Below are 15,624 nucleotides of genomic sequence, written 5' to 3' on the forward strand. Positions count from 1 at the left end.
AGTTGGTCAGACCATAGGGAAAGGCATTTCTTCAGTTCCACAACAGTTGGTCAGACCATAGGGAAAGGCATTTCTTCAGTCATTTAAGTGGAAATGTAGAAGATGAAAATATGTTCAGCAGCTATTGGTAAAGCAACTATAGTTTCACCGTTATTTTTAATTGCTAACATGCATTGGTCAAAACTGAAGTCACATTGTCAAAACTCTTCACACAGTCAGCGAAACAGGAAGTGTATGTGGACCAAACTGTGAATCATTTTTTATTGCTTTCACACAAAATGCATTCAATGACCACATTCTCCGAAATCCATGAACTCTTTTCTCATTCATACTCCACCACCTGCAAAACTATATATTTGCAGCACATGTTTTCAAACGCTAACACATTGTTTCCAAAACTGTTTAAAACACATTCAAAACAGAATGATGGCAAATGTTGTGCATTTCTGCAGTAACCAGATTGAAACATATAGAAAATCTCAACAGAATATTTAATCGTTCCAAACGAAGCTGATTGCAGTTTCAGCTGAAAGCCTACCCAAGTGTCCTGTTTTTAGTCTCGTTACCAAACAGACAAAAGAGGACGGCTTCAGAATGATTTCGTTCGGAAACATGGATCAAGGAAGACAGGTTGGTGGGGAAAGAAGAGGGGCAGGGAGAGGGAGAGGGAGAGGGAGAGGGAGAGGGAGAGGGAGAGGAAGAGGAAGAGGAAGAGGAAGAGGGAGAGGGAGAGGGAGAGGGAGAGGGAGAGGGAGAGGGAGAGGAAGAGGAAGAGGAAGAGGAAGAGGAAGAGGGAGAGGGAGAGGGAGAGGGAGAGGGAGAGGGAGAGAGGAAGAGGGAGAGGGAGAGGGAGAGGGAGAGGGAGAGGGAGAGGGAGAGGGAGAGGGAGAACGCGTGGAGGACTAAGGAGAGGAAGACCTAGAGCGGTGGTCTCTGATGAGATAAGGGCCACAATTACTGACCATGTTGTAAACCGTGTTCTCTCTTTGAGAGAGGCCGGTTTAAGGGTGCAACCAAATCTGCAGTGTTCAACAGTTGCATCATTAGTACGAATTTTCCGGCAAAACAACAGGTGAGATGTGCATCCTTCAACGATAATTGAACTGCAAATTGCTGTTCAATACAGTATGTTCACATTTTTACATGTACTGACATTTTCAAATATATTGATTGTTTAGTGTTTTTCAGTAGGATCCAAAGGTTGACTCCCACAGGAGGGAGAGACAGAATATTATCAGATGCGCAGGAAATTGCCATTGTTGACATGGTAATTGTTGACATGGTAATTGGCAACAATGCAATAAAACTGCGGGAAATTCGGGACAGAGTGCTGGCAGACAATATCACTTCTGGGAATGTGAATACGGTCAGCACAACGACAATTCCCAGAGTCCCAGTGTCCTAGAGAAACATAAAATAAGGATGAAGCAGTTGTACACTGTACCCTTTGAGAGAAACGGTGAACGAGTGAAAGAACTCCGGTATCAATATGTCCAGGTAAGATGTCTGTTCAATAACCAAACAGGGTACATACACAGCTATGCATAATGTAAAGTACTGTAAAACTGTGGATTTACTGTATTTTAGAGAAATGGAGACGGAAGCCAGGCAAACTGCACGTACATTCATCTTTGTGGATGAAGCTGGATTCAACCTGGGCAAAAACACGCCGCAAGGGAAGAAATGTGATTGGACAGAGAGCAACCGTGGATGTCCCAGGCCAGAGAGGAGCTAACACCACAATGTGTGCAGCACTGTCCAATGACAAACCACTCATTGGCCCCTACAATACAGAGAGGCTATTTATTTTCTGGATGACCTGCATAATCGACTTGTGCCAGCGGAGGAGAGAGGGGCAAGAAACTCCCCTACCTTCGTTGTTGTGTGGGATAATGTGGCATTCCACCACTCTGCTGCAGTCACAGACTGGTTTGCTGCACATCCCAGGATATCAGTACTATTCCCGCCTCCATACTCCCCCTTCAAAATCAAATCAAATCTAATCTAATCTAAATGTATTTGTCACATACACGTGTTTAGCAGATGTTTTAGAGGGTGTAGCGAAATGCTTGTGCTTCTAGCTCCGACAGTGCAGTAATATCTAACAAGTAATATCTAACAATTTCACAACATATACCCAATACACACAAAACTAGTGAGGAATGGGTGTATGGGGCGCCAGGTAGCTTAGGGGCGGCAGGTAGCTTAGGGGCAGCAGGTAGCTTAGTGGCAGCAGGTAGCTTAGGGGCGGCAGGTAGCTTAGGGGCGGCAGGTAGCTTAGGGGCGGCAGGTAGCTTAGGGGCGCCAGGTAGCTTAGGGGCGCCAGGTAGCTTAGGGGCGGCAGGTAGCTTAGGGGCAGCAGGTAGCTTAGTGGCAGCAGGTAGCTTAGGGGCGGCAGGTAGCTTAGGGGCAGCAGGTAGCTTAGTGGCAGCAGGTAGCTTAGGGGCGGCAGGTAGCTTAGTGGCAGCAGGTAGCTTAGGGGCGCCAGGTAGCTTAGGGGCGCCAGGTAGCTTAGGGGCGGCAGGTAGCTTAGGGGCGCCAGGTAGCTTAGTGGCGGCAGGTAGCTTAGGGGCGGCAGGTAGCTTAGTGGCAGCAGGTAGCTTAGGGGCGGCAGGTAGCTTAGTGGCGGCAGGTAGCTTAGGGGCGGCAGGTAGCTTAGGGGCGGCAGGTAGCTTAGGGGCGGCAGGTAGCTTAGGGGCAGCAGGTAGCTTAGGGGCGGCAGGTAGCTTAGGGGCGGCAGGTAGCTGAGTGGTTAAGAGCGTTGTGCCAGTAACCGAAAGGTCGCTGGTTCTAATCCCCGAGCCAACTAGGTGAAAAATCTGTCGATGTGCCCTTGAGCAAGACACTTAACCCTAATTGCTCCTGTAAGTCGCTCTGGATAAGAGCATCTGCTAAATGACTCAAATGAATGGGATTTAAGAATATATACATGACGGAGCGGCCTGGACTAAGATACAGTAGAATATTATAGAATGCAGTATATACAGATGAGACGAGTAGTGCAAGATATGTAAACATTATTGAAGTGACTTGTGTTCCATTTCTTAAAGTGGCCAGTGATTTCAATAGGCAGCAGCAGCCTCTAATGTGCTAGTGATGGCTATTTAACAGTCTGGCATTGAGATAGAAGCTGCTTTTCATTCTCTCGGTCCAAGCTTTGATGCACCTGTACTGACCACGCCTTCTGGATGATAGCAGGGTGAACAGGCAGTGGCTCCGGTGGTTGATGTCCTTGATGATCTTTTTGGCCTTCCTGTGACATCGGGTAGTTTGCCCCCGGTAATACGTTCGGCAGACCGCACCACCCTCTGGAGAGCCCTGCGGTTGTGGGCGGTGCAGTTGCCGTACCAGGCGGTGATACAGCCAGACAGGATGCTCTCAATTGTGCATCTGTAAAAGTTTGTGAGGGTTTTAGGTGATAAGCCAAATTTCTTCAGCCTCCTGAGGTTGAAGAGGCTCTGTTGCGCATTCTTCACCACACTGTCTGCGTGGGTGGACCATTTCAGTTTGTCGGTGATGTGTACGCCAAGGAACTTGAAGCTTTCCACCTTCTCCACTGCGGACCCGTCGATGTGGATAGGGGGGTGCACCCTCTGCTGTTTCCTGAAGTCCACGATCATCTCCTTTGTTTTGTTGATGTTGAGTGAGAGGTTATTTTCCTGGCACCACACTCCCATAGCCCTCACCTCCTCCCTGTAGGCGGTCTCGTCATTGTTGGTAATCAAGCCTACTACTGTTGTGTCGTCTGCAAACTTGATGATTGAGTTGGAGGCGTGCTTGGCCACGCAGTCATGGGTGAACAGGGAGTACAGGAAGGGGCTGAGCACGCACCCTTGTGGGCCCCAGTGTTGAGGATTAGCGAAGTGGAGATGTTGTTTCCTACCTTCACCACCTGGGGGCGGCCCGTCAGGAAGTCCAGGACCCAGTTGCACAGGGCGGGGTTCAGACCAAGGGCCTCGAGCTTAATGATGAGCTTGGAGGGTACTATGGTGTTGAATGCTGAGTTATAGTCAATGAACAGCATTCTTACTTAGGTATTCCTCTTGTCCAGATGGGATAGGGCAGTATGCAGTGTGATGGCGATTGCATCGTCTGTGGATCTATTGGGGTGGTAAGTAAATTGAAGTGGGTCTAGAGAGACAGGTAAGGTGGAGGTGATATGATCCTTGACTGGTCTCTCAAAGCACTTCATGATGACTACAGGGTGATAGTCATTTAGTTCAGTTACCTTTGCTTTCTTGGGTACAGGAACAATGGTGGCCATCTTGTGCATGTGGGAACAGCAGACTGGGAAAGGGAGAGATTGAATATGTCCATAAACACACCAGCCAGCTAGCTGGTCTGCGCATGCTCTGAGGACGCGGCTAGGGATGCCGTCTGGGCCGGCAGCCTTGCGGGGGTTAACATGCTTAAATGTCTTAATCACGTCGGCCACAGAGAAGGAGGGGCCACAGTCCTTGGTAGTGGCACTGTGTTATCCTCAAAGCGGGCAAAGAAGTTGTTTAGCTTGTCTGGAAGCGACGTGGCTGGGTTTGTTTTTGTAGTCCGTGATTGTCTGTAGACCCTGCCACATACGTCTCGTGTCTGAGCCATTGAATTGCGACTCCACTTTGTCTCTATACTGATGTTTTGCCAGTTTAATTGCCTTGTGGAGTGAGTAGCTACACTGTTTGTATTCTGCCATATTCCCAGTCACCTTGCCATGGTTGAATGCGGTGGTTCGCGCTTTCAGATATGCGCGAATGCTGCCGTCTATCCACGGTTTCTGGTTAGGGTAGGTTTTAATAGTCACAGTGGGCACAACATCCCCTGTACACTTCCTGATAAACTCAGTCACCGTTTCAGTGTACATGTCAAAATTATTTTCGGAAGCTACCCGGAACATATACCAGTCCGTGTGATCAAAACAATCTTGAAGCGTGGATTCCGATTGGTCAGACCAGCGTTGAATAGTCCTTAGCACGGGTACTTCCTGTTTGAGTTTCTGCCTATAGGAAGGGAGAAGCAAAATGGAGTCGTGGTCAGATTTGCTATTATTATTTATTATTATTATTTGCTGAAAGGAGGGCGGGGGAGGGCTTTATAACCATCCGGGAAGTTCGAATAGCAATGGTCGAGGATTTTAGCAGCGCGAGTACAACAGTCGGTATGTTGATAGAACTTCGGCAGCCTAGTCCTCAAATTTGAAGCAAATTGCTGCATTTCTGAATCATTCTTGTTACATACTTTAGTACAGTAAATAAAGTGAAAAGGTGTTATTCTATAATGAAATACAGATTTATGTGAAAAATCATTCAAACTTCAAAGAGAAAAGTTCATCATTTATGTAATGCTCCCTGTTGTTAGTGTTTTGTAGGTCAGTGTATTATGAGTGACAATGTATGCTTTCTGAGAGAGAATTGTTGCCAGTGTCATGGTCGAACAAGCTTATTTTGAGACATGTATGAAGTGTTTTGGTGGTTTGAGTGAGTTTTGGAGGTGAGATTAAACATTAGGAACACCTGCTCTTTCCATGATCTAGACTGACCAGGTAAATCCAGATGAAAGCTATGATCCCTTATTGATGTCACTTGTTAAATCCAATCAAATCAGTGTAGATGAAGGGGAGGAGACAGGTTAAATAAGGATTTCTAAGCCTTGAGACAACTGAGAAATGGATTGTGTATGTGTGCCATTCAGAGGATGAATGGGCAAGACAAAATATTTAAGTGCCTTTGAACCGGGTATGGTAGTAGGTGCCAGGTGCACCGGTTTGAGTGTGTCAAGAACTGCAACTCTGCTGGGTTTTTCACGCTCAACAGTTTCCTGTGTGTGTCAGGAACGGTCCACCACCCAAAATACATTCAGCCAACTTGACACAACTGTGGGAAGCATTGAAGTCAACGTGGGTCAGCATCCCTGTGGCACGCTTTCGACACCTTGTAGAGTCTGTGACCGATGAATTGAGGCTGTTCTGATGGCAAAAGGGGGTGCAACTCAATATTAAGAAGGTGTTCCTAATGTTTTGTCCACTCAGTGTATGTGTAGTATGATGATTAAACCCCCTGAGAGTTGTAGTACCTGAGAACAATCATTAACAACAACGATACATTATTCTGTTCCCAGATTGAAAAAAAATATGGATGTTTGAGATGAAAGCACATTATGTTGAGGAGATGAGAGACATGGTCGACACCTCTCAGAGTCTTTAAAGATGGATGAGGGGATGAAACACTAACCAGATCTTAAGTGTCATACTGCAGACAGAGATATAGTGAAGGGATTGTTGGTGAGAGGAGAGGAGGAGAAGGGGAGAGGTGGAGAGCTGGAGAGGAGGAGAGGAGGAGAAGAGGAGAGGAGGAGAGGAGGAGAGGAGGAGAGGAGGAGAGGAGGAGAGGAGGAGAATAGAGGAGGAGAGGAGGAGAAGAGGAGAGGAATAGAGGAGGAGAGGAGGAGAGGAATAGAGGAGGAGAGGAGGAGAGGAGAGGAGGAGAGGAATAGAGGAGGAGAGGAGATCAGAGGAGAGGAGGAGAGGAGGAGAGGAGGAGAGGAATAGTGGAGGAGAGGAGATGAGAGGAGAGGAGAGGAGGAGAGGAGGAGAAGAGGAGAGGAGGAGAGGAGGAGAGGAGATCAGAGGAGAGGAGGAGAGGAGGAGATGAGAGGAGAGGAGGAGAGAAGGATAAGTCTCACGCCTGGTTATTGCTCTCTACTGACTATTCTGCAGTCAGTACACCACGGCACTTTCAGTAATTCACAGTGGGAAATAAATAAATAAACACACACAATGTGCATACACACGCACACACACAAACGCACACACACACACACATATATATATACACACACACACACACACACACATAGCCTCCACCTCAGGCTTGCTGCAGAGAGTTTAAAACCTCCTTCGGGGAGGATAACCTGGAACGTCTCATGTTTCTTGACTCCCGAGTGGCGCAGTGGTCTAAGGCACTGCATCGCAGTGCTAGCTGTGCCAGTAGAGATCCTGGTTCGAGTCCAGGCTCTGTCGCAGCTGGCCGCGACCGGGAGACCCATGGGCGGTGCGCAATTGGTCCAAGGTAGGGGAGGGTTTGGCCGGCAGGGATGTGGGTTCGTTTCCCACGGGTGGCCAGTATTAAAAATTAAAACATGTATGCATTCACTAACTGTAAGTCGCTCTGGATAAGAGCGTCTGCTAAATGACCTAAATGTTTCAACCCCTTTCCACCTGGGAGCATAACCTGGAACGTGTCATGTTTCCACCCCTTCCACCTGGGAGCATAACCTGGAACGTCTCATGTTTCAACCCCTTCCCCCTGGGAGCATAACCTGGAACGTCTCATGTTTCAACCCTTTCCCCCTGGGAGCATAACCTGGAAGAACTCAGTGTGTTTTCCAAGGATTCCTGCTGAATCTTTCATGACAAAAGTTGTTTTCCCCCCTGCTGTGACGACCCCCCCCCCACCTTACTGGAGTTCAAGTGAAATGCAATTTCTTTATTTCCTCCATGGGATTTCAGGGCCAATATACATCTATTTATTTCCCTTCAGCTAGTTTACATAGACACACCACTGGCTTGGTGCATAGCGGTAGCAGCTCAGCTAGTTACCACCAGGGGGCTTTTCAGACTCTCTGGGGATCTCCGGCAGCAGTATCCCTCTGAAAAGTTATTAATGGTCTTAATTCTGGTGCAGCGCTAAAGAATATCCAAACTAAACTAAACACGAAAGACCCACTGAATATTAATTGAATCTACCAACATACCTTTTTTTTTTTTACAAACATACAGTAAAATACAAGCGATAGACACAGCTGTAATATTTGTAGGTAACTAACGTAGGAGAAAACCTATAGTATGAACTGCCACTTTCTATCGGGTTAACGGAGCAATTGGAAATTGTTTGTCTTGGTGTTGACAAGGTCATCCATCCATCCACTGCCAAGGTCCTTGTCTTGTAACAGACTCCTCCTGTACATTGTGAACTGAAGGCCCTGCAGCGGTGGAAGTTATTTATGCATCCCAAATGGCACCCTACTTTTGATCAGATCCCTAAGGGCCCTGGTGAAAATTAGTGCACTATATAGGGAATAGGGTGCCATCTGAGACTCAACCTGTTTGTAGTGAAGTAACTGTGAAGGCCAAGCCCCCTGCAGCAGTGTCCCTGTTTGTAGCGAAGTCACTGTCAAGGCCAAGCCCCCTGCAGCAGTGCAAAAGACATAAAACAACAGATTGTCTTTTAGTGGAACACCAATTACATTCACCACTGGAGTTTCTCCAGTCTGCTGGTCTGTTACTAGGGAAAGAACACAATGCTTTGGGTTCCTCCTGCTTCTAAATGCTGTTTGGCATGATTTCATCAGCTCATATTTTTTTCAGCTTTTGAAGATGTCTAGTCTTGCATTGTTTGTTGGGAGCACTTCTGTAAAATACATTGCAGACTAATAGGTAGCCGGGTGGCTAACACTATTGTTATAACAAAGTCATGTTTATATTATGAACGCTATTGCTTAAATACTGTACTTGTGTCTGACAAGCATCAATAAAACATACATGGCTATAGACTGACATCTAGTGAGCATAAATGGATAGTATTCACGTGTAGCTCTGTTGGTTGAGCATGGCGCGTGCAACGCCAGGGGTTGTGGGTTCGATTCCCACGGGGAGGCCGGTATGAAAATGTATGCACTCGCTAAAACTGTAAGTCGCTCTGTATTAGAGCGTCTGCTAAATGACTAAAATGTGTTCTAAAGATGGTATTTTACCAACGTTGTAGTAGGAATCAGATTTGAGACTCGCACAAGTAGCTTTGGCGCCATCTAGTGGCTGTATATGGAACGTCATCACATCTTTAACAGGCCAGGAACATTATGTACACATCCCTCCTACAGCTGAGGGATGATTGGCCCCTTCAAGCTAAGGTTAGGTATGATTGGTTCGGTTGTTGGGAGTGTGACAGTGGTCAGATTAACTCCGTTTTGGGTTGAACATGTCCACTGACATTTGTTGTGGGGCCCAAACGCCGGACCTCTTCTCCTATTTCATCTTCTATAACCACACAATCAAACACAGCCTGAAACCCTCCGTGGTGCACTCATACAGAGGCGTAACTGTGTCCCTCCACCACAGAGAAACAGTGAATGTTGTGCCTCAGTCACACTCTGGTTGAATACTCGCTGCATTGCTCCAGCTGCTCCCCTGTAAACGTGGTAAAAGGGTGTTAAAGCAAGAAGTAGCGTAGCCTGTAGTCCAAGGCTGTTCCATTCCACTCCTGTAGGGCCAAAACACTTCTGGCTTTTGTTTTTACCCGGTAGTTAATTGCACTCACCTGGTGTCTCAGGTCTGAATTAGTCCCTTATTAGGAGAGGATGAAAAACTGAAATGTTTGGGCCATCCAGGACCAACATTGAACAGCCCTGCGTATATTTTATATTTTATTTAACCTTTATTTAACTAGGCAAGGCTATGATAAGCAAGGTTACTATAGTATAAAAAACCCTCACCCACCAAAAGTCACTGTGAGACGAGACAACGTGACAATATGACACTTTGACATTGATATGGCAACGGTAACTATGAACACAACTCTGCTATGACTCACTCCAGGATGTCATCCTGAACTTTCACCCAAAACTTGATCTTGTGTCTAGCCCTCAAATCAATCGTTTCAACCAAAGTACTGTATCTATTGACCAGATCTTCCAATCATATACAGTTTTTTTTTTTTTTACACAAGGGAATAAAAACATGACATAAACAAAAGCATATAGTGTCATTTTAGTACAATGTCTCATAACGTCCCTATTGTTCCTCTAGACCAGGGCAGCCCAACTCTCTTCCTAGAGATCTACCTTCCTGTGGGTTTTCAGCCCAACCCACTTCCTGGAGATCTACTGTCCTGTAGGTTTTCAGCCCAACCCTAATTTAACATATCTGGTTCAGCTAGTTAAGGTCCTGTTGAGCAGCTAATAAGTAGAATCAGGTGTGTTAAATTAGGGTTGGACTGAAAACCCACAGGACAGTAGATCTCCAGGAAGAGGGTTGGGCAGCCCTGCCCTAGACCCTACATCCTCTGGGGGGGAAGTGGGCGCAACAATCCCACTGGCGCAGCAGCTGTACAGCCTATATAACATGGCCCAGTATGAGGATGGGTAAAGGTTTCCTAAAGCCCCGTGGCCATGCCATCTGACCACTAGCATTGAACTTTGGATGTTGTGTTTTAACCGTGTTAAATGTCAAACCAGTTATCAACTACACACAGCAGGCTACATATTGACATTGTGTGTGTCACCAGGGCCAGCCACGAGTGGGATAGCCGTCTCTCTCTCTCTTTCTCACACACACAGTTCCCCTGCTCAGACGTTGCACGAATCAACCAATGGTTGCGTGCCACGTCATTGTCTGTGCCATCGACTGACAGATTGCTATAACATATGATGTGGTTAGCTGATAGGTAAAATACCTATCCAGGCGTTGTAAGATTTGGCAGCCATCAGCATCGCCTGGGCAGAGGATCATGCCCACACTTCCTCTCTCTCTCTCCCTCTCTCTCCCTCTCCCTCTCTCCTCTCTCTCTCTCTCTCTCTCTCTCTCCCTCTCTCTCTCTCTCTCTCTCTCAATTTCAACTCAATTCAATTCAAGGGGCTATATTGGCATGGGAAACATATGTTTACATTGCCAAATCAAGTTAAATAGATAATAAACAAAAGTGAAATAAGAATAGAGACATTTCAAATGTCATATTATGTCTATACAGTGTTGTAACGATGTCTCTCTCTCTCTCCTCCTCTCTCTCTCTCTCTCTTAATGTTATTTTGGCATTGCCATTTGAAACAACAACAATGAATGCTTTTTAGTAATAACATATATTGTGATTATGTCCAATTATGAAACTGATTTGCTTCTCATAACATCTGTCCTCACATTATGGAAAGAAAATGTGTAATTCCTAATACAAAAGAAACATTGTAAGTTGTTGTTTGGTCATGTTGTCATCTGCTGCGTGTGTTTCATCATCATCAATCTGAACCATGCGCTACAAGCCGCAGGCTGTCCATTTAAAGGCCACGCTTTTACAGAAAGCAGCTGCATGAGGCAACATTGCGCAATCCTCGCATGCCGCACATGAGCGAATCCATCCCAACCGTGTCAGCACATTCGGGACGAAAGGGGCTCGTTTCAACCGTGGTAAGATAACGCACGCAGATGCACTGTCCACAGACCACCGGCTATAGCTTTAAAACGCCCTTATTTACGTACAACTAACTTTTATATTTTCTTCCACATGGATGGATGACTCAATATCACTTTGTCGCCTCCTCTGAATGATTGACATCTCACCAGATCGGTTCCTCAACAGTCAAAGTCTGGTTATGAGGTAAGGGGGAAATCCCGTGCGTCAAGATAGCAGCCCCCGAAGACCCCCCCTTTTTTAACCAGATGATTATTCATGCGTAATTGTTCTCTCCCCTCCCCTATTCCGCGCATCCGAATCGGCAGTTCTGCACCTTATCGATACGGAAAGCCAACTCTTACACGGCCATATGTCAGCCCTTATTTAAACACGTTTCCATTCATCTGACAGTGATAACACTCAACATACCATCGGCTGATAATTGAAGCTGTTGGAATCACTGAACACTAACAGTAATAGTTATTCTTAACTGTTGGTTTTTTAAAACATTTTTATTTTTTATTTTTTTTACTTCATCAAACATGGACACCAAAGGTAAGAATTAAATTGTTTCCATCCTCTGTCGACTGTAACATTGTGGGTTTATTCAAATGTGGTTGACATTTTCTTATCAGAAGTTAATAATAATTACAATACTTTTTGGACCAACGTGCTCCGAGTTTAGTCTATTCATGCAAGTGATGGAAGTAATCCTAACTGCTGTAGATCCGTTCTGGAATGTTTTACTGTATATTGCAGTTTACTACTAGATGATACCGTATATTGATAGTACGCTAGTTGCTACTAATTGCGAAAACTGCTGCAGTTTTATTGCCTGGCTACCCAAACTCCTTGCTCCGGCCAAACGCCATGCCAAGCCCATGGAAGCTAACGCTGGCTACCCAAACTCCTTGCTCCGGCCAAACGCCATGCCAAGCCCATGGAAGCTAACGCTGGCTACCCAAACTCCTTGCTCCGGCCAAACGCCATGCCAAGCCCATGGAAGCTAACGCTGGCTACCCAAACTCCTTGCTCCGGCCAAACGCCATGCCAAGCCCATGGAAGCTAACGACAGAGCAGCAGAATAATTCAGTTTGAGTCATCAGGCAGTTATAGTGATTCATTATAACCTGTGAGAAGTAGTTGTGATTGTTGTTATTTCTGGTTTATATTGCTTTTAGGTCTTTGTTGTTGTGGGGGTAGTATATGGCAGTAATTGACATGACAAACATTTTAATTGAGTTGACATTCATTACAAAAAAAGTGATTGATTTCTACAATATTTTGTTCCAGTGATTTTGAGTTATGCTATAGTAACACTACAGTAGCAAACTCAGGTTACCACACCCTCTGCTCTACAATAGCTTTAAAATAGAATAGCATAGAATGGCATAGCATAGAATAGAATAGAATAACATAGAATAGAATAGAATAGCATAGACTAGCAAAGAATAACATAGAATAGCATAGCATAGAATAGCATAGAATAGCATAGAATAGCATAGAATAACATAGCATAGAATAGCATAGCATAGAATAACATAGAATAGCATAGCATAGAATAGCATAGAATAGCATAGCATAGCATAAAATATAATAACATAGCATAGAATTGAATAGCATAGCATAGAATAACATAGAATAAAATAGCATAGCATAGAATAGAATAGCATAGAATAGAATAACATAGAATATAATAGCATAGAATATAATAGCATAGCATAGAATAGCATAGCATAGCATAGCATAGCATAGCATAGAATATCATAGCATTGAATTGAATAGCATAGAATAGAATAACATAGAATATAATAGCATAGCATAGAATATAATAGCATATAATAGAATAACATAGAATATAATAGCATAGAATAGAATAACATAGCATAGCATAGCATAGAATAGCATAGCATAGTATAGAATAGCATAGCATAGAATAGCATAGCATAGCATAGAATATAATATAATATAATAGCATAGAATAGCATAGCTTGGAATAGCATAGCATAGCATAGAATAGCATAGAATAGAATAACATAGCATAGAATGGCATAGCATATAATAGCATAGCATAGAATAGAATAGAATAGAATAACATAGCATAGAATAGCATAGCATGGAATAGCATAGCATAGCATAGAATAGCATAGCATAGAATAACATAGCATAGAATAGCATAGCATGGAATAGCATAGCATAGAATAGCATAGCATAGCATAGCATATAATAGCATAGCATAGCATAGAATAACATAGCATAGCATGGAATAGCATAGCATAGCATAGAATAGCATAGCATGGAATAGAATAGCATAGAATATAATGGCAATTCCTAGCAAAATAACACACAGACTGGGCACGTAAAACAAATATACAAATACAGTATGTTGTTGCTGCTGTTGTTGTTGTGTATTTGTCCAGCAGTTTGCTTTAGTTCTTCTCTCCACTCTGAGTAAAGAGGAGTACGATGACTGAGTTCTGGAAGGAGCACAGCCGCCAGGCCACGGTTGAGGAGATGATGTTGGACTCTCATGCCCAGGAGCTGACCCAGCACGAGCTGCCTGAGATCCTCTCCCTGCTGCCCAGCCTGCCTGGCCAAAGGCTCCTGGAGCTGGGCGCTGGCATCGGGTCAGTGGGTCTATTGAACTGTATCCATAAAGCAACTGACCAGAGAGACCATGCATGCATGTACTGTGTCGTGATCTCTGTAGAGCCATGAGGATTAACTGACCATGTGACCTGACAGGGAAAACTCCCTGGCCCTGGGCTATGATGGGGACCTGTGTTTTTCCTGGTCAGGTGATGTGGACTCTTGTCGGCAGTTCACAGTTGGCAGTTGACCCTCGCTGTCTGATGTGGAGGTGTTTGTTTGTTTGTGTGTTTGGTCTCTTCCAGGAGATACACCAGCCACCTGTTGACCCAGGCCAGTCACGTGACAGCGGTGGACTTCATGGAGAGCTTTGTGGAGAAGAACAGACAGGACAACAGTCACCATGGCAACGCCTCCTTCCTCCAGGCAGACGTCACCAAGCTGGACTTCCCCAAAAACAGGTCTGCTGTTTGATATGATGTGTATAATATAATATGATAATAATATATTATAAAACAGGTTTGAATAAGGTTGCAAAGCTACAGGTGGTTTACCACCGTTACCAGAATCTTCTGTAATTTTGGTAATGAACAGGTAATCTATGGCAATTTGGAAAAGTGTATTAACATATAGTATACATTTTTTATATCTGTGTCCATATTGTCCATGAGTTTCTAGTAGATAGACCATATGGTACAAGAGAAAATAGCCTAATTAATGAAAAAAGTATCTAATTGTCACGATCGTCGTAAAGGAGAGTAGACCAAGGCGCAGCGTGTGAAACGAACATGACTTTATTTAATTAAAGTACTAAATACAAACAAAACACGACTCGTGAAGTCCACGGTTACACTGACCGAATAAGGAACAAAAACCCACAACCCCCAAGGGAAAACATACAGTTTAAATATGGCTCCCAATCAGAGACAACCAGCAAACAGCTGACACTCGTTGCCTCTGATTGGGAGTCACATCGTCAAACATAGAATCAAACAAACTAGAATACCCAACATAGAAAATGAACACACAGAATGAACACACCCTGGCTCAACATATAGAGTCCCAGAGCCAGGGTGTGACAGTACCCCCCCCTAAAGGCGCGGACTGCGACCGCGCCTCAACAAAACCCCAAACAGGGGAGGGCTGGGTGGGCATTCCTCCTCGGAGGCGGCTCCGGCTCCGGCCTTGACCACCACCCCTCCATAATACCCCCGTAGCGCCCCTGGTCCGGTCTGACCCCGCTGGCTGGATCTGGACTGGACATTGACGGAGCGGATTGCTTACGCTCCGTTGTGGAGCAGCTGACCGGTCTTACCAGGCTGACGACTCGCCCCCCGGGCTTGGTGCGAGTAGCAGGAACGGGCTGAACCAGGCTGACGACTCGCACCCCTGGCTTGGTGCGAGTGGCAGGAACGGGCTGGACCAGGCTGACGACTCGCACCCCTGGCTTGGTGCGAGTGGCAGGAACGGGCTGGACCAGGCTGACGACGCACACCGTAGGCTTGGTGCGTGGAGCAGTGACAGGCCGGGCTGGGCTGTTGACGCACACCGTAGGCTTGGTGCGTGGAGCAGGGACAGGCCGGACAGGACTGTCGACGCACACCGTAGGCTTGGTGCGTGGAGCAGGGACAGGCCGGGCTGGGCTGGCGACGCACACCGTAGGTTTGGTGCGTGGAGCAGGAACAGGCCGGGCAGGGCTGTCGACGCACACCGTAGGCTTGGTGCGTGGAGCAGGGACAGGCCGGGCTGGGCTGGCGACGCACACCGTAGGCTTGGTGCGTGGAGCAGGGACAGGCCGGGCTGGGCTGGCGACGCACACCGTAGGTTTGGTGCGTGGAGCAGGGACAGGCCGGGCTGGGCTGTCGACGCACACCGTAGGTTTGGTGCG

At 45.9% G+C, this 15,624-nt stretch overlaps 1 protein-coding gene across 3 annotated transcripts in view; it reads left to right on the forward strand.

The window, feature by feature from the left end:
• Positions 1 to 11,048: 11,048 nt before the first annotated feature.
• Positions 11,049 to 15,624, forward strand: part of LOC311104644 (uncharacterized protein) — a 31,651-nt gene continuing 27,075 nt past the window's right edge. The window contains exons 1-4 of one of the 3 annotated variants that reach the window (XM_084146492.1): positions 11,090 to 11,161; positions 11,318 to 11,702; positions 13,600 to 13,774; positions 14,042 to 14,197. In XM_084146492.1, coding sequence (XP_084002618.1) covers positions 11,690 to 11,702; positions 13,600 to 13,774; positions 14,042 to 14,197 — 344 coding nt within the window. In that variant the 5' untranslated portion in view covers positions 11,090 to 11,161; positions 11,318 to 11,689. Of the gene's footprint in view, positions 11,703 to 13,599; positions 13,775 to 14,041; positions 14,198 to 15,624 lie in introns of all 3 variants that reach the window. The other 2 variants (XM_084146494.1, XM_084146493.1) reach the window with 2 other exon arrangements.

Source organism: Coregonus lavaretus (assembly GCF_964263955.1).
Source record: "Coregonus lavaretus genome assembly, chromosome: 29".
Taxonomy (NCBI): Eukaryota; Metazoa; Chordata; class Actinopteri; order Salmoniformes; family Salmonidae; genus Coregonus; species Coregonus lavaretus.